Below are 18,780 nucleotides of genomic sequence, written 5' to 3' on the forward strand. Positions count from 1 at the left end.
TGGAGGTCCCTTCTGGCCTGGACCATTTTATGATTTTATGATTAAGGAGATAATTTAGTATGAGATGGAAAGTGGATGAACAATGCCATCCAGGTTCAGTAAGTTTAGGAGATTCTCCTTCTTGCAAAATTCCTGTTGTATATTTTTCTTTTGTAAAATGAGAATGGAATGATGCTAGTGATTAGGAGAAAAATATCAACAGAAACATTGTAGAAGTTTGTAAATGATACTAACCACTCATTCTTTCATCCTGATAAGTGCCTGTAGCTCTCAGCTTTAATAAAACACCATCTCTATCTATTTGGAAGACTGGGGAACACCGTATAGCAGGTTTGCCCTCAAGATTGATGTGGAAACCCTGAAACATCCAAGCAACCTCTCTTTCTGAAGAAGGGGATGGGGGCAGAGTGAGCAGTGACACTCTATTAAACTGTTAAAAGCCATGAAATGTGCCACTTTGCTGCAGTGTGTTGTCAGCTGTGGTTTACATGAAGGCAGCACATACTTTGTAGCTCAAGACACAGTGCTGTTTTCCTAACAGCAGGTTATTTCCCCACTTTTCTTCAAGTTAAACATTGCTCCATAGCTGTAATATATTTGACACTTCAGCAATAAAATCACTTGAGACCAAGTGATATAATACAACACTCAAGTAGGCTTTCAAGCTTTGGAAATCTGGGTTTACATGACACTTCAATCACATGCAAGCTCCCAGTGAGCATGGCTTTACTCTCCCCTAGCCACCAAACCAATACTACATCTGTGTCAGCAGGTTTGGAGGAGTAGTGCAGTTCTGAAGTCAATCACCTGGCTGATCCTAGTAGTTACAAAAAGCAGGCTTGGTCTGTGCCAAAAGAATTTCTTTTTAGAAAAAGAATAGGAATTCCACTCAAAAGGCTTAACAGAGGAATTTCAAACCTTCCTGGGTTGAGCAATGACTGTGTCTCACCAGTGTGAAGTTCCTCAATGAAAGGCAAATGCAAAAGAATTCTTCAAATACCAATAGCTCCTTCACCACCCTAAAGTGCATCTCATGGTGTTGGGAAAATCCATGTCACATACACAGTCCTCTAAACCAAAGGCAGCAAGTCTCTTCATGCTCTTTGGCTTCTCCACTGTGCAATCTTCACAAGACTACTAAAGAAACTACTCCTTCCTACTCCCCCTTATCCCTTCATCAGCCTCTTTTCTGTTACTCTTCTTATTTATCCTTTCCTCCTTTTCCTACTGGTCTAGTTGGGGATGTCTGTTACAGTGGAGAGCTGAAATCCCCATCCCACACAGACAATGACCAGGCTAGCTCAGTCTGGAAGCAAATGCCAGCTGTATTTACAAGCAAATCTACAATCTATGATGAAATGCAATGAATCTGTACAAACAGACACTATTCACAACTGTTACAAATAGGCACAATCAACAGAAAACCACAACCAAGCCCCCTGGCCTTCCTTGAGGGGCTGTACTTCTTCCCCAAGGGGCCTCCCCCCACCCCAGCTTTCCCACAGCAGGCAAAGAGGGAAGAAAGCCAAGAAGCAGAGAGGTTTGTTCAACTTAGCTGGTCAAGGTCAGTGTGTGTGTTACATCCAGCCAGAAGGAGAAAGGAGCAGAGACAGACTGCCCCTACCTTGTTTTGAGTACTGACTCTTAAACATTTCTCTCTCTGATGGAAGTGTTTACAATAATCATTATTTTGCTTTCTTACACCCAATTGTGATTTATTTACATTCCTTCACTTTTCTGCTCAAACTTTGTGAGGAAAAATCAAAGACACAGTCTTAAAACCGTCACAATGTCCCTGCTGACCTCAGGAAGGTTGGACTGGATGACCATTGGAGGTCCCTTCTGGCCTGGACCATTCTATGATTCTATGATTCTATTGCTGCAAAAGCTTCTCCAGCAGATGCATCACCCTGCTGCTAGTATCAAGCCTGCAGCCAAGTGAGAGAGGACCAATGAGCAGTGCTGCCTTAATTTCAGATAAATGAAGCCCATGTTGGTGATGAGGTGGCAAAGGCATGCTTCTGAGTTGGCACAGTTCATGTGCTCCTGTGCAGGGGGAGTGCCCAGCGGCTGGAGCCAGGCTCTGCTGGGTGATGCCCAATGCCAGCACAAGGGGCAGTGGTGGAAGCTGAGGCATAGGAAGTTCCATGGAAACAGGAGGAAGAATTTTTTTCCCTCTGAAGGTGACAGAACACTGGAACAGGCTGCCCAGGAATGTTCTTCCCTCTCTGGAGATGTTCAAGACCTGCCTGGATGTGTTCCTGTGTGATCTGCTCTAGGTGACCCTGCTCTGGCAGGGGGCTTGGACTGGATGAGCTTTTGAGGTCCCTTCCAGCCCTTAACATTCTGTGATTGTGTGAATGACTCTCAAATTCTTGAGATTTCCTTTTAGCAGGTGGGGCATTCTCAAGAATATACCAAATGATGTGAACAGAAGGGTTTCTTCAGCTGCCTAACAACCTCTGCCATAACTTGAAAATGGTTGTATTTTCCAACACAGTGAGAAAATATGGTTTTAAATGAACAGCAGCCATTGCTCCCTATTCCATCAGGTTATCTTTATATTTCCTTAATACAACACAGACTTAGTAATATTCCTAACAGAATTTGTCTTCAGTGTCCTTTCCTGCAATCCTTCTATTGTAGTTCTGAAACTGTCCTGCAATCCTTTTATTTTGCTTTGGAAAAAAAAGGTTCCCACAAGTTGGGCACTAATAATCCTAAAGCTTCCAGTATTTCTCTCAATTATTTATGTTTTAGTGGTGCTTAACTGAAAAACTGCCCTATCACTGCAGCTCTTAGATCTGACTAGCAGTGCAACAAGAAAGGAAGAACAGGGATAAACTGAACAGAGGCTTTCTAAGTACCTGTTTCACCCTTATAATCTCCTGCCAAAGCACCTGTGTCACTTTTTTCATCCTTTGATCCTGCAACGAATGATGCAGGACCAGATGGGATCCATCCCAGGGTGCTGAGAGAGCTGGCAGATGAGCTGGCCAAGGCCCTCTCCATCATTTATCAGCAGTCCTGGCTCACAGGTGAGGTCCCTGATGACTGGAAGCTGGGCCAAGGTGATGCCCATCCACAAGAAGGGCCTGCAAGAGGAACCAGGAAATTCCAGACCTGTCAGCCTGACCTCAGTGCCAGGCAAGGTTATGGAACAGGTCACCCTGAGTGCAATCACACAGAACCTACAGGATGGCCAAAGGATCAGTCCCAGCCAGCATGGATTCAGTACCATACTTGTACTTGGACCATCGGTCACCGTACCACAAGGGCTTGATCCGCTTTGCCTGCTTAATAGCAGCACAAATGTCACAGTCATGGATGACTTGTGTGATAGCATCCATGGAAATGTCAATGGATCTGTCACGAGCCCATCGGTAGGTTGCATCTCTGCCTTGATGTCCTGACGAGTCATGGGCCCACCGAGCTAAGTACAGCTCACCTCGGTGTTTCCAGTCAAGATCAGGATCAGGATCAGAGTTTGTGTCCACCTGGGAAACTCTTGCAGCTAGATCTGCCTGATGGTTGTGTTGTTGTTCCTCAGTAGCTTTGCTCTTAGGAATGTGAGCATCGATGTGTCTCACTTTCACTGGGATTCTCTCAATGCGAGCAGCAATGTCTTGCCACAGATCTGCAGCCCAGATTGGCTTTCCTTTCCTCTGCCAGCCATTCTTCTTCCAGTCTTTCAGCCAACCCCACAAGGCATTGGCTACCATCCACGAGTCAGTGTAGAGATAAAGCTTTGGCCATCTCTCACGTTCAGCTACGTTAAGAGCTAGCTGGACAGCTTTTACCTCTGCAAATTGACTGGATTCTCCTTCTCCATCTCTCGCTTCTGCAACTCTGCGCGTTGGACTCCACACTGCAGATTTCCATCTCCGCTTGTTCCCAACAAGACGACAGGAACCGTCTGTGAACAAAGCATATCTCTTTTCATCATCAGACAGATCACTGTAAGGAGGAGCTTCCTCAGCACGAGTTACTCTCTCCTCTGGAGGTTTAGCACAGCTTGTGCCTTCTGGCCAGTTTGTGATCACCTCCACCAAACCAGGCCTTTCGAGATTTCCCATTCGAGCTCTCTGTGTTATCAGAGTCATCCACTTAGACCAGGTAGCATCTGTTGCATGATGTGGTGAAGAACCTTTGCCTTTGAACATCCAATTCAGAACTGGCAATCTAGGAGCTAGAAGAAGTTGTGACTCAGTTCCAATCACTTCAGAAGCAGCTCTTACTCCTTCATAAGCAGCTAAAATCTCTTTCTCTGTTGGAGTGTAGTTTGCCTCTGAGCCTTTGTAGCCACGACCCCAGAAACCAAGAGGACGTCCTCGTGTCTCCCCTGGAGCTCTTTGCCATAAGCACCAGGTTGGGCCATTGTCACTCACAGCCGTGTACAGAATGTTCTTAATGTCTGGACCAGTTCGGACAGGTCCCAGACCCATCGCTTGGACTACCTCTCGCTTGATCTGGTCAAAGGCTGCTTGTTGCTCAGGACCCCATTGGAAACTGTTTCTCTTTCGAGTCACATCATGTAGAGGTTTCCCAATCTGACTGTATCCAGGAATGTGCAGTCTCCAAAATCCCACTATGCCTAAGAAACGCAGAGATTCTTTCTTTTTGGTGGGATTTGCCATGGTGGAGACTCTGTTTATCACATCCATTGGGATGTGACGGCGACCATCTTGCCACCGCACTCCCAGAAACTGGATTTCTCTGGCAGGTCCTTTCACCTTGTCTCACTTGATAGCGAAACCAGCTTGCAAGAGAATGTCAATGATTTTGTTACCTTTCTCGAAGACTTCTTCAGCAGTCTCACCCCAGACGATGATGTCATCGATGAACTGAATGTGTTCTGGAGCTCCACCTTTCTCCAAAGCATCATGGATCACTGCATGGCAGATGGTTGAACTGTGGATCCACCCCTGGGGCAAACGACTGAATGTGTACTGAATGCCTCTCCAGGTGAAGAATGGTGTTACGTGCAGTTGCATGAGGAACTGGATAAGTTTCCAGCCATCCAGTGCTTGCCTCTACCATAGTCAGCACATACTGCTTACCAGATCGAGAACGAAGTAGAGTGATGTAGTCAATCTGCCAGGCTTCACCATACTGCCTGACCAACCTGATCTGCTTTTAGAATCAGGTTACTGCCTGGTGAATGCAGAGCAGGCTGTGGATGAGGTCTGCCTGGACTTCAGCAAAGCCTTTGACACTGTCTGCCACAAGAAGCTCCTGGCCAAGCTGGCAGCTCGTGGTTTGGACAGATTCACTCTGAAATGGGTCAAGAACTGGCTGGAGGGCCAGGCCCAGAGAGTGGTGGTGAATGGTGCCACAACCAGTTGGCAGCCAGGCACTAGTGGTGTCCCCCAGGGATCAGTGCTGGGCCCCATCCTGTTCAATATCTTTATTGATGATGTAGATGAAGGAATTGAGTCCATCATCAGTAAGTTTGCAGATGACACCAAGTTAGGAGCAGGAGTTGAGCTGTTGGAGGGTAGAAGGGCCCTGCAGAGGGACCTGGACAGGCTGGCTGGCTGGGCAGAGGCCAATGGGATGATAGATTGGACTGGATGATCTTGGAGGTCTCTTCCAACCTGGTTGATTCTGTGATTCTATGATCCAGCCTGTTACAAACCCCTGCATCTTCCCAGCCTGTGGCCCACAGTTATCCTACATAACTTCTGGGGAATTGATCTATAAACTCCACTTTTATTACTGTAAGCCAGAATGATTTCCACCACTTCAAATGCTGATCTCTTGTAGAGACATGTTGAAGAGGCAGCCTCTCTGAAAAGACATCTTCACTATCAGCTTACTGGACAGAGAGACTGATAAACATATGTGGGATGTGGACAGTCCAAGCAGCAGTCTGAACACAGATACACACTGGCAGGCTATTTTTAATTGATGAAGCAACTCAGGAAATAAGGTAAAAGGCTTCTGACCCTGCCAGAAGGTTCATTAACTTTGGTCATATGACAAAACTCCACTCATACATATCTTAAACGAGACAGACTGAGAGAGTTGGGGCTGTGCAGTCTGGAGAGGAGAAGGCTCCCAGGAGACCTTCTTGTGGCCTTCCAGGATCTGAAGAGGGCTACAAGAAAGCTGGGGAGGGACTTTTGAGGGTGTCAGGGAGTGATAGCACTGGGGGGAATGGAGCAAAACTAGAAATGGGGAGATTCAGATTGGATGTTAGGAAGAAGTTCTTCCCCAGGAGGGTGGTGAGACACTGGCACAGGTTGCCCAGGGAGGTGGTGGCAGCCTCATCCCTGGAGGTTTTTGCAGCCAGGCTGGATGTGGCTGTGAGCAACCTGCTGTAGTGTGAGGTGTTGGAACTGGCTGATCCTTGAGGTCCCTTCCAACCCTGACAATTCTATGATTCTATGAGACATTCAGAGCACTGAAAGTCTACTTTGAAATGACAAGATATAGTACTTGTAGCTTACACTGAGCAGTGAGGACACAGTCACAAGCAGTGACTCAGGGCTATGAGCCACATGTCACCACCCATGCCCCACAGCTGTATTGGTATGGCCTTTTCTCAAAGTCTCTCCTAGCTTCAAACTAGAGCAGAGCAGATTGAGATTGGGTGTTAGAAACAAGTTCTTTACTACAAGGGTGATAGAACACTGGAAGAGGTTGCCCAGGGAGGTGGATGAGGCTCCTTCACTGGAGATAGTCAAGGTGAGGCTGGAGGAGGCCCTGGGCAGCCTGATCTAGTTGGGGATGTCCCTGCAGGGAGGTCAGACTGGGTGAACTTTGGAGGTCCCTTCTGGCCCAGACCATTCTATGAGTCTATGATCTACAAGATCCATGCCTCAAAACACACCAGCCCTTGTCTCTCCCATTTTCAGCAGAGCTGTTTGTGAATACCTTTCTTATCAGGTGGCCAGTAGTTACCAGGTGTGGTAGTTTTAGGCTATGCCTTTAAGATTTTTCACATTTAAATTTCTTCCATAAGAGTGAACTAGAAAACTTGATAGCAAAGGTTTTAATCTGAAATCCTGCTCTTCCATGGAACTGTATTTTTGTTCATCATAGCAACTGCCAAGTGACTTGACTAATACTTTGCTTCAACATTTACATGCAAAATAAGGACTGTTAGGAGAAAAAAAAATAATTAAAGCCAATAGAGAAAGGTCCAAAATATAATCAATTAGGAAAAAAATATAATTAAATTGCAGAAGAAGAATGAGAGGAAGACCAAAACCTTTTAGATAGTATAACTGGGTACAGGAAGTGAATCATAGAATCATAGAGTCAGTCAGGGTTGGAAGGGACCACAAGGATCATCCAGTTCCAACCTCCCTGCCATGGGCAGGGACACCTCACACTACAGCAGGCTGGCCAGAGCCTCATCCAGCCTGGCCTTAAACACCTCCAGGGATGGGGCCTCAACCACCTCCCTGGACAACCCACTCCAGGCTCTCACCACTCTCATGGGGAAGAACTTCTTCCTCACATCCAGCCTGAATCTCCCCACTTCCAGCCTTATTCCATTCCCCCTAGTCCTATCACTCCCTGAGATTCTAAAAAGTCCCTCCCCAGCTTTCTTGTAGCCCCCTTCAGATAGCTTATACACAATACTGAGTACAGCAAAAGCAATAAGCTAGCAAGGTAGACCATTTGTACCTCTTTAGTATCTACCTGCTGTGCAATATTCAGTGCCTATTTTAAGTGACAAGGTTATCCTCAACCATACCTGTTGAAGAAGCTCCTTATATGTTATCTTCTCCTGGGTGTTTGTTACAGGACTGTCATAAATAATGGCAGTTTGGCCTCCTCGCCCATTCTCCACATGGCGATCGACAGCGTTGTAACAGATATTCAGCTCTCCACCTGCAAACCTAAAAATCAAGTTGGAAGAATATAAGAGCCAGTCTTTCATACTGACAAGGCTTTGCTTTTGCATTTTGTAGGGCTTTTTGAGTGAGGGAAAGCATTCCATTAAAACACAGCTCCTAAAACATTAGACTCGGTGCCAGAAGTCATCCTTTATTCTATAACCTCCCAATTTACACAAAAAACTAAATAAGTCTACTAGTGAAAATACTGAAAGTATTGTACCTCAATTAACTAAGAATCTGCTAAACTCAGTCTTGATTTAACTTACTTTGCATCTATCATTCAGATTTTTACAGCTAGAGTTTCACAGAAAAGGCACAGGATCACATAAAATAATCTGATGTGATGAGAAGTATTTTACTACTTTTGATTGGCAGGCACGTATCACAGAGTCACAGAGTGCACCTCCAAAGCTCATCCAGTCTGACATGCCCAACTAGATCAGGCTGCCCAGGGCCTCCTCCAGCCTCACCTTCAATATCTCCAGGGATGAAGCCTCAACCACCTCCCTGGGAAACCTCTTCCAGTGTTTCACCACCCTCATAAGAAAGAACTTGCTCCTCACATCCAATCTCAATCTGCTCTGCTCTAGTTTGAAGCCATTGTCCCTCATCCTGTCCCTGCAGCCCTTTGCAAACAGTCTCTCTGCAGCCTTCCTGTAGCCCCCTTCAGGTCCTGGCAGGCTGCTCTGAGGTCTCCCTGGAGCCTTCTCTTCTCCAGGCTGAACACCCCCAGCTCCCTCAGCCTGTCCTCAGAGCAAAGCTGCTCCAAACCCCTGATCATTCTTGTGGCCCTCCTCTGGACCCTCTCCATCAGCTCCATGTCCTTCCTATACTGAGGGCTCCAGAGCTGCACACAGCACTCCAGGGGAGGTCTCAGCAGAGCAAAGTGGCAGAATCACCTCTCTGGCTCTGCTGGCAATGCTGCTTTGGATGCAGCCCAGGCTGTGATTTGCTGGCAATGCTGCAAGCTCACCCTGCCTGCTCCTGTCCAGCTTCTCATCCATCAGCACCCCCAAGTCCTTTTCTTCAGGGCTGCTTTCTATCCCCTCCTCCCCAGGTCTCTACTGATAGTGAGGATTGTTCAGCCCAGGTGCAGAACCCTGCACTTGCTCTTGTTGAGCCTCATGAGGTTCACCTGGGCACTACCTCTCCAGCCTGTCCAGGTCCCTCTGGATGCCATCCTGTCCCTCTGGTGTATCAACAGCACCACTCAGCCTGGTGTCATCTGCACACTGCTGCTGGTGCCTCAGTCTTACTGTCTGTGTCATTGGTAGGAATATTACACAGCACAGGTCCCAGTGAGAAGCCCTAAGGGGCACCACTTGTCCTTTTTAAGAACAAGCTCAGGACTCAAAATGTTCATCTCTTGGCAGTAACAGTGAAGTACACAAGCATCTGTGTCTACATGAAACTGACACCATGTGGGAGTTTTAAGCTCTGCCTTTAAAAATTTTTCACAGATCTTGAACAGAAAGTAGTAGAATGTAAATAAATCACTACTGGGTGTAAAAAGGAAAATAATGATAGTTCTAAACAATCCCATTGGAGAAGATAATGGACTTAAACTAGTTGTACAAAACAATCTTTCTCTCTCTTTTCACTCCTTTGGCTCTGGCTGATGTTTCTCCCGGCTTTACTGACCTTAACTGTATGGCCTTTGTTGTGACTGGTATTAACAACTTCTCTGCTCTGTCTGTTGTCCCTTTGTGTACAGGGGGGTAGGGAGAGGAGGAGAGGGTGGGGGAGAAGCTGTTGCAGCTCCCCTGGTCCTTGGCCAGGGGGGTCCTCGTGCTGTTCATGAACGTTAAATACCTGTAACTATTGTAAAAGCTGCATATTTTGTACATAGCTATTGCATTTCGGTGTAGATTGTAGTTTTGCTTCCAGCTGAGCTGGTCTGACAAATTTAATGTTGTGGGGATTTCTCAACCCACCACATTACACCCCATCAAAGGCAGTAATTTATGTGACAGAGCAGAGGCAGCTCTGAAGAGGCTCAAGAGGGTCCTGATGTGGGTAACCATGCTCACATTATTGAAAAGTAATGCATGATGTAGATTATCAAAGACTGCTGCTTTTACTATGTACAGGGAAAAAACACTTATCAAAAGGTCACATCTCAAATACGGTGTTTAGTTTTGGGCCCCTCACTACAAGAAGGACATTGAGGTGCTGGACTGTCTCCAGAGAAGGGCAACAAAGCTGGTGAAGGATCCAGAGAACAAACCTTCTGAGGAGCAGCTGAGGGAACTAGGATCATTTAGCCTGGAGAACAGGAGGCTGAGGGGAGACCTCATTGCTCTCTACAACTCCCTTGAAGGAGGCATTGGTGAGGTGAGAGTTTGTCACTTGTCCCAAGTAACTAGCAACAGGGTGAGAGGAAACGGCCTCAGGCTGTGCCAAGGGGAGGTTGAGATTGGATATCAGGAAAAATTTCTTTACTGCAAGAGTGGTCAGGCATTGGAATAGGTTGCCCAGGGAGGTGGTGGAGTCACTGTCCCTGGAGGTGTTCAAGAAAGGTGTGGGCATGGCACTTAAGGATATGGTTTAATTGCCATAGTGATATTGGGTTGACTGTTGGACCATTTCCAACCTAAATGACTTTATGATTAAATAAATATTTGCTTGACTTTTCTAACTGGGATTCCACAAAACTTCAAAACTATGTGTTCAAATGTTTCACTACCTTTAGCATTAGAAAGATTTTCCTTTCTAACATCAAAAATCTGTGTCACCTGTGTTGCAGTTTAAGACTTCTAATTTTGACCTCTTCAAAGCCCACTCAGAGAACAATTTTTTTCCTTCAACTCAGTAGACAAATTTTACATGGTTTAAAGCTCACATCTCCTTTTTGGTTTTTACACTACACAATTATTTCATTACTTTTCATGTGAGTAAAATCAGATGAAGTTTTGTACCATACCAGTAAGTGGTGGAGGCTAGAACAGTCACAAAATCACAGAAACATTCAGGTTGGAACAGACCCTCAGGATCACCAAGTCCAACCCAGAACCCTACCCTACAAGGCTCACCCCTAAACCATAGCCCCAAGCACCACATCCAAACCACCTTGAAACACAGCCAGGCTTGGGGACTCCACCACCTCCCTGGGCAGCACATTCCAATCCATGACCACTCTTGCCCTAAAAAAATATTTCCTACTGTCCAGTCTAAACCTACCCAGTGGCAGCTTGAGGCCATTCCCTCTTGTTCTATCACTAATTCCCTGTCAGAAGAGACCAGCAGCAGCCTCTCCACAAGGTCCTTTCAGGTAGTTGTAGACAGCAATGAGGTTTCCCTTAGCTGCCTCTATTCCACACTAACCATCCCCAGCTCCTTCAGTTGCTCTTCATCAAATTTCTTCTCCAGGCCCTTCCCAGCTTCCTTGCCCTCCTCTGCCCTGGCTCCAGCACCTCCACATCTCTCTTGGATTGAGGTGTCCCAAACTGGACACAACACTGGAGGTGTGGCCTCCCCAGAGCTGAGTCCCAGGGGACAATCCCCTCCCTGCTCCTGCTGGACACAGCATTGCTGATCCCAGCCAGGAAGCCTTTGGCTTTCTTGGCCACCTGGGCACACTGCTGGCTCCTCTTCAGCTGCTTGTCCATGAGCACCTCCAGGTCCCTTTCTGCCAGCAGCTTTCCAGCCACACTGCCCCAGGCCTGTAGCACTGCTTGGGGTTGTTGTGCCCCAAGTGCAGGACCTGGCACTTGGCCTTGTTGAAGCTCAGTGGTCCCTTGGATTACTATTTTCAGCCAAACAGCCAGAGGATGATGATGATGCTCATCATGTAACTTTCAGAAATCGCTTTTGCAACCCACCGAACTTAACACTGGTGTTTCTAATGGAGAAGACTAAACAAAACACACCAGGGCATGCTGAATGTTTCTCTCTCCCTCTTGAAGTATTTAGACAGGAGAAATTGGCATTTGTCTTATAGCTACATTTAAAAACCATTAACCAACTTCTTCAACCTAAGTAAAGGAGTCTAGAAAAAAAAAAAATAAGGTATCCATTTCTCTAAGTTCCATGTCTGGAAACGAACCCCAAAGATACTGCAAACAGGTATTTTTCAGTTGACCTAATCATTTGTCTCTGAAACAGGAGACAAATTCTAATTCAAGAAGCACATATATTTTTTAAGTGCCCACAAACTGCTTCTTACCCCATCAGACCACCAGGGTATGTTCTTCTTGGAAGCCTTGCCTCTTCCTCACCTCTGTTCCCTTCTGCTTACTCTTCAGCATATCCTCTGAAAAAGCCTTTTATATCCTTTCTCTCCCTTTATTCTCAGTCTTTTCCTCAAAGAACTTATCTATCAGCACACTGAATGCTGGTACCGTTTGGGACTTTAGAGGCATTAGCATGCTACACTGGTATCACATACAGCCTGGTATCACTTCATGTGAACTTAAATTGAAGAAAGAAATAAAAATGCAGGCATATTTGAATTGCTTTATGTTTTATTATCTACAACAGAGCAACAGCTACCTGACATCCAAACAACAGTTATGGTCTGATGTGCAGTCTTCAGAGATTTGCATCTCTGTATTATCCTACCAAATCACACACTGGATGAGGCTGGAAGCAACCTCTGGAGGAACCTCATCCAATTCTCCTACACAAGCAGGTCCACCTGAAGACAGCAGAACAGGACAGCCTCTGAATTATCTTCAAAGATGGAGACTGTGTAACCAGCTCAGCACATCTTCACATAAAAGGCATCTCCTGATGTCCAGAGAGAACCTCCTGTGTTTCAGTTTGTGCTCACTGCCTCTGGTTCTGTCACTCAGCACCACTGAAACAAGCCTGGTTCCATCTTCTGCACACCCAGCTTTAAGGTATTTGCTCCCATTAACAAGATCATTTCAGTCTGTGGCTATCTGCCACCCACAGAGGGAGAGTGATGCAAGTGAGAAATGAGGACAGAAGAGACCCTTGGAAGATAAGACTGACTTTAGCTTGAGTTATGCCTGCCACAAGACCGAATACTTCCATCTGAGGAGTCACAATACTTTGCAAATACCTAACCTTGTCGCTTTCAGCAAGCAAGCTTATGCTCAGCAAATCAAAACACTTTATTGGACAGCATCTGATAGCAAAACCATGCTCCCTAGCATTTATTCTACTCTCCTTCCTTAGTTATTAAAAAGTAGCCATTATAGAGATCCTACTTGCCCTTTTGGAATACTGCCATGACCTAGAAATGAAGGTCAGCGGAACACAGGTTTCCCTATCCATACATTCTGACTGTTACACATCCCTGATGATTTAGAGACATAGCCTGGCTGAGAGCTTTTTAACACTCAGCTTAGACCAACAGACAATTTCCACTACTAGAGGTGTCAAGCAGTATGAGATGCATTGCATGAGATGCAAATAAGTAAGCAGGCTCCCCTCTGCTGGTTCTCCATCTCTTCATTTGGGCAGATCTGAGAGTGATGAATATTCTTAATTATATTTTGAGAATGATCAGAATTTTTACATTAAAATCAAACCAGAAAAATATAAAAACAGTGAAGACTGTCCATGTCCTAAAGGTTACCCGCATCCTGTATTGCCTGTGTTATCCTCTATCAGCTTCTCCTTGCAGGGGAGGGAAATCAAAGAGCATGATGGAAACTTGCTGAAGAAGAGGTGATGGTGATTAACACAAAATGTTAACAGGTAAAACACCCTTGCTATAGTACTGAAAATCCTACCCAGTAATTTATAAGAAAGATCACACACAGAATCACACACAGAATCAACCAGGTTGGAAAAGACCACAAGGATCATCAAGTCCAACCTATTACCTAACACCTCCTGACAACTAAACCATGGCTCCAAGTGCCAGGTCCAATCTTTTTTTGAACACCTCCAGGGACGCTGACTCCACTGGGCAGCACATTCTAATGGCCAATTCCTCTTTCTGGGAAGAACTTTCTCCTCGTCTCGAGCCTAAACTTCCCCTGGTACAGCTTGAGACTGTGTCCTCTTGTTCTGGTGCTGGTTGCCTGGGAGAAGAGACCAACCCCCACCTGGCTACAACCTCCCTTCAGGTAGTTGTAGAGAGCAATGAGGTCACCCTGAGCCTTCTCTCCTCCAGGCTAATCACCCCCAGCCCCCTCAACCTCTCCTCATAGGCCTTGTGCTCGAGACCTCTCCCCAGCCTCATTGCCCTTCTCTGGATATCACATTCTGTGTTTGGGCAGTTGCCCACTCACCACATGCATGTATGTATACATATATATATAAACTACAATGCCAGTGCTTTTGCCAAGCCTTACCTTAACCACATCCCTTGAATCATGACCTGTTTGGATAGTTTCTAAGATGAAGTAACTCTGAAAGCCACTGTTTCTGTGTTTCCACACACTTAGCTCTCCTGGCACCTGATGCCTGGCTTCCCCATGCTCACAGCACCCTGCTCGCAAGCCAGTCCCAAATGGAGATGGACGGCAGAGCAACAGACCCACACCCCCTCAGCCATGCATGGACAACACACACACAGGGATGTCACACCTCTGCTGTAGTTTTAGGCTCTGCCTTGAAAATTTTCTGCAGATCTTGAACAGAAAGTAGCAGAATGTAAATAAATCACTGCTGGATGTGAAGAGGGAAATAGTAAGTTCTAAACAATCCCATTGGATAGATAAGAAACATAAAAGTTAGTTGTGTACACTAACTTTCTCTGTTTTCGGCTTCCTCGCTCTGGCAGATACCAGCTCTGTCTTCTGCTGCCTTTGCTGACCTTGGCTGCATTGCTTTGGTGTGGCTGAGTACTAACAACTCTCTGCTCTTCTCTCTCCTCTATCATGTACAAGGGGGAAGGGAACAGGGAGGGGGAAAGGAACAGGAAGTGGGGAAGCCATCATTAGCCCCCTGGTTTGTCCAGGGGGGGTTCTTGTTGTAAATATTGTATATTGTGTATTTTGTGTATATTCATTGCATTTCATCTCTAGATTGTAGTTTTGCTTGTATATAGAGCTTCGTTTAGCTTCCAGTCGAGCTGGTCTGGCAATTTTATGTTGGGGGGAATTTTCAACCTTCCACACCTCTCATCCCAGTACACTCATCCACGCTGCTTTTAATCATTAATTTTAACCAAGTATAATCATTAAACTCCTCCGTGCTCTGCAGTCACCTCCCTCATCAGCACAGCACAACGGCCACGGCGTTCTGGGGCAGATTTGTGTTAAGCACCACGACCCCAGCACACTGGCGGGCAGCCCCGCACGGCGGGCAGCCCCCCTCGGTACGACCGAGCTGCGTCCTTCCCGCGGCCCGGTCACGGTCCCGGGGATGGGACACAGGCAGACTCACCAGGAGGCGCTCCCCGGGCGGCCCCTGTCCAGGGCCCGGACCCAGGGCTTGAACCACTGAATCTGCTCAGCAGCTGCTCCCCAGAGCTTCTCGGGCTCTGCCACGGAAGACCTGAAAACGTTCTCGTACTCGCCCGACGCCCGGGAGGAGGCTGGGCGGCCGCCCAGAGGTGGGCGCGGGGCAGCGGCGGCCCAGGCTGGGAGTGGGCTCCGCACACAGGGCCGCCCTGGCCGCCTGCAGGCACCGCCGCCGCCCCGGGCCGCCGCCACCCCGAGAAGTTTTGGCAGCGCCACCAGCCTGCTAGTGAAACCCATCTTCCGTGACCTTTAAAGCAGAGGAGCCGCACAGGCTCCGTTAAGGCTCCGAAATACTCTCGGACGGCACAGGACGGAGCAGCGGAGGCAGGACCCTGAGGTCGGCGGGGGCGGCTCGGAGCGCGGGGCGGGCTGAATCGTCCCGCCCCGGCGCTGCCCTCGGGCGCCGGCTGCCTTGTCCGGGGGCCGGAAAAGCGAATGGAAGCGGCCAGGGTGATGCTCGGCCATGGCCGGAACCCGAGTCGAAGTCGCAGCGGGTCGGGACGAGGGGCACGGGCGGGCTGGGGCCGCCGCTGTGCCCCATGGAGCCCCATGGGGGGACCGGGGGGTGCCGTGTGGGGGCGTTCGGCCTGGCCGGCGCTTGGATGCCACTGAGGGCGGATGGACAACGACAGACCGAGACCATGAAGTTATTTTTTACTTAATGATTTGCTTGACATGTAGCCACAATACTCTTTAGGCATTTATTTTGAAAAGACATTCTACCTCTGCGGAATCTTCCCTGTGGTAAAATGAGGCATACTGCCTATATCAGGAAAAGCTAAAAAAGTTTACTCTGTTTTCCAGAAGACCTGTAACATTTCACAGAATCACAGAATGTTAGGGACTGGAAGGGACCTCCAAAGCTCATCCAGTCCAACCCCACTGCCAGAGCAGGATCACCTAGAGCAGATCACACAGGAACACATCCAGGTAGGTCTTTAATATCCCCAGAGAGGGAGACTCCACAACCCCCTGGGCAGCCTCTTCCATTCTTCTGTCACCCTCACGGGGAAAAAGATCTTCCTCTTTTTTCCATGGAACTTCCTATGCCTCAGCTTCCACCACTGCCCCTTGTGCTGGCATTGGGCATCACCTCTGGGCACTCCCCCTGCACATCTTTATCACCAGCAATGAGGTCACCTCTCAGGCTCCTCCTCTCCAAGCTACAGAGCCCTCAGCTCTCTCAGGCTCTCCTCATTTGGACACATGGGTTTGCTGCTGGCTTACCAGTAAGAGTTTTGTGCTCCATATCATGATTATTTGGCCTGAATTCATGCCTGTTTTTCTTACTTAGATTCTTCCAGCATCTTGTGACATGCTGTGGTGGGTTGAGATTACCCCTTCCCCCCTACAACTAATTGGAAATTAGCCCTAGAGTGAATTCCCAAAGGAAAAACAAATTCAGAACTCGGAAGCAAAATGAAAGTTACATTTACAAAAGGTAAACTAAAATCTAAAAATATAAAATGCAATGAATATGTACAAAATATATTTGCATATATTTATAATTCAGAAAAAAAATTACAAGGATTCCCTTGTACAGAACAACACCCACCCTGGACAGCCCAGAGGGCCACTTACAGCCTCCTCTCTCCTCCTTTCCCTGGTACCTTCAGAGGCACAACACAAGTCAGTTCGGCCAGCAGAAGGTCAGGAAAGAGATAAGGGAGCAATGCAGAGCAGAATTGCAGAGAGAAGTGAAAAGGAGCACAGGATAGTTTGTGCGGCAAACTCTATCCTAGTCAGTGAGCCAATGAAATGATGTAGACAAATCAGTTGTTCTGTATCCAATGGTAATTTATTTACCTTTTTTTCTCAAAGACGTCCAGAAAACCCCTATTCTTGTTTATACATGGAGAAGGACCTGGGAGTGCTGGTGGATAACAAGTTCTGCATGGGACAGCAATATGCCCTGGTGGCCAAGAAGGCCAATGGGATCCCGGGGCGCATTCAGAGGAGTGTGTCTAACAGATCCTTCTTTACAGTGTGAGGGTGACAAAACCCTGGAGCAGGCTGCCCAGAGAGGTTGTGGAATGTCTTTCTCTGCAGACTTTCAAAACCTGTCTGGATGCATTCCGGTGCAGACTACCTTGGGTGATCCTGCTTTGCAGGGGGGGATTGACTTGATCTCTGGAGATCTCTTCCTACTCTGATGTTCTGTGATTCTGTGATCAGTAAGAATGTCAGTGCCTGAAGTCCTTTTGTCACCTTCAAAGAGTATGTTTTGAATGTTCAGGGTTTTGTAATAACAGTGCTTGGGCATTTGATGGTTCTGATGCAGTGATCTGGGAAACAGGGGTAGAGACATATCAAAGAAATGGGAATGGCTTTGGGTAAAACAACAGGTTTTATTCTTGTAGAGTCCAACAATCAAAAACCTGCCATTTCAGGAAGCTGGGCAGTGCAGGGGCATGGATTACCTAAAAATCAAAGCTCAGTGACAGTTCTTATAACATTACATTGTCAAGCCAGTTAGCATCTGCAGAATGCCAGCAATGCAAAGCAGAAGCTAAAATTCTACTTACTCTCCATGGAATTTACAATGGATTCTTTACCTCAAGCATACCTAAGTGAAGAACATATGAACTGAAGAACATAAATTTTGCTTTTAAATCATAGAGTTGTCAGGGTTGGAAGGGACCTCAAGGATCATCCAGTTCCAACCCCCCTGCCATGGGCAGGGACACCTCACACTACAGCAGGTTGCTCACAGCCACATCCAGCCTGGCTGCAAAAACCTCCAGGGATGATGCTTCCACCATGTCCCTGGGCAACCTCTTCCAGTGTCTCACCACCCTCATGGGGAAGAACTTCTTTCTAACATCCAATCTGAATCTCCCCATTTCTAGTTTTGCTCCATTCCCCCCAGTCCTATCACTCCCTGACACCCTCAAAATACCCTCCCCAGCTTTCTTGTAGCCCTCTTCAGATACTGGAAGGCCATAAGAAGGTCTCTTGCGAGCCTTCTCTTCTTCAGACTGAACAGCCCCAACGCTCTCAATCTGTCTTCACAGGAGAGGTGCTCCAGCCCCTCTTCCTTGAAGCTATTTTGCTTTCATGTGCTCGATTTGTTAGCTGGTGGATTGAGCTTTTAAAAGTTGTGGGTTTATTTCTTTATTTATTTAAATTAAAAAAAGGAAGACATTTGAGACATCTCCATTATCTGCCTGGCTTTATTTCTCACATTTTCAAAGTCTTCTTAGAACCTAAAAGTATAAAAATTCATTGCCCAGCAGAGTTTTATCAAAGCTGTCTGAACATTTGATTCAAATTTAGCAGGATCTCCTCTGAGTAAGACTACTTACCCAAACAAGGCTAAACATATGCCCTGAGAAGCTTTCTGAAAGAGAACTTAGATCTGAAAAATTATGCATGACACACAGGTTAGCCAGAGCTGTAAGCCCTCCTCGGGGAGGAATCCAGTAGTAACATTGGTAATAACTGATACTGAAATCACAGTTTCATCCCAGAGGATCTCTAGCTCAGTGTCACCTGGCATGAATCAGAATTTCACTCTAGCACTTTCCAGAAGTCTGTAGAACATC

General features: G+C 46.8%; 1 protein-coding gene across 1 annotated transcript in view; it reads right to left on the bottom strand.

The window, feature by feature from the left end:
- Positions 1-15,472, bottom strand: part of ACSS3 (acyl-CoA synthetase short chain family member 3) — an 87,806-nt gene extending 72,334 nt beyond the window's left edge. The window contains exons 1-2 of the mRNA XM_054399711.1: positions 15,159-15,472; positions 7,709-7,853 (exon numbers count right to left, since the gene is read on the bottom strand). Coding sequence (XP_054255686.1) covers positions 7,709-7,853; positions 15,159-15,472 — 459 coding nt within the window. The remainder of the gene's footprint in view (positions 1-7,708; positions 7,854-15,158) is intronic.
- Between the last annotated feature and the right edge of the window lie 3,308 nt (positions 15,473-18,780).

The sequence above is a fragment of the Indicator indicator genome, chromosome 3 (genome assembly GCF_027791375.1).
Source record: "Indicator indicator isolate 239-I01 chromosome 3, UM_Iind_1.1, whole genome shotgun sequence".
NCBI classification, from domain to species: Eukaryota; Metazoa; Chordata; class Aves; order Piciformes; family Indicatoridae; genus Indicator; species Indicator indicator.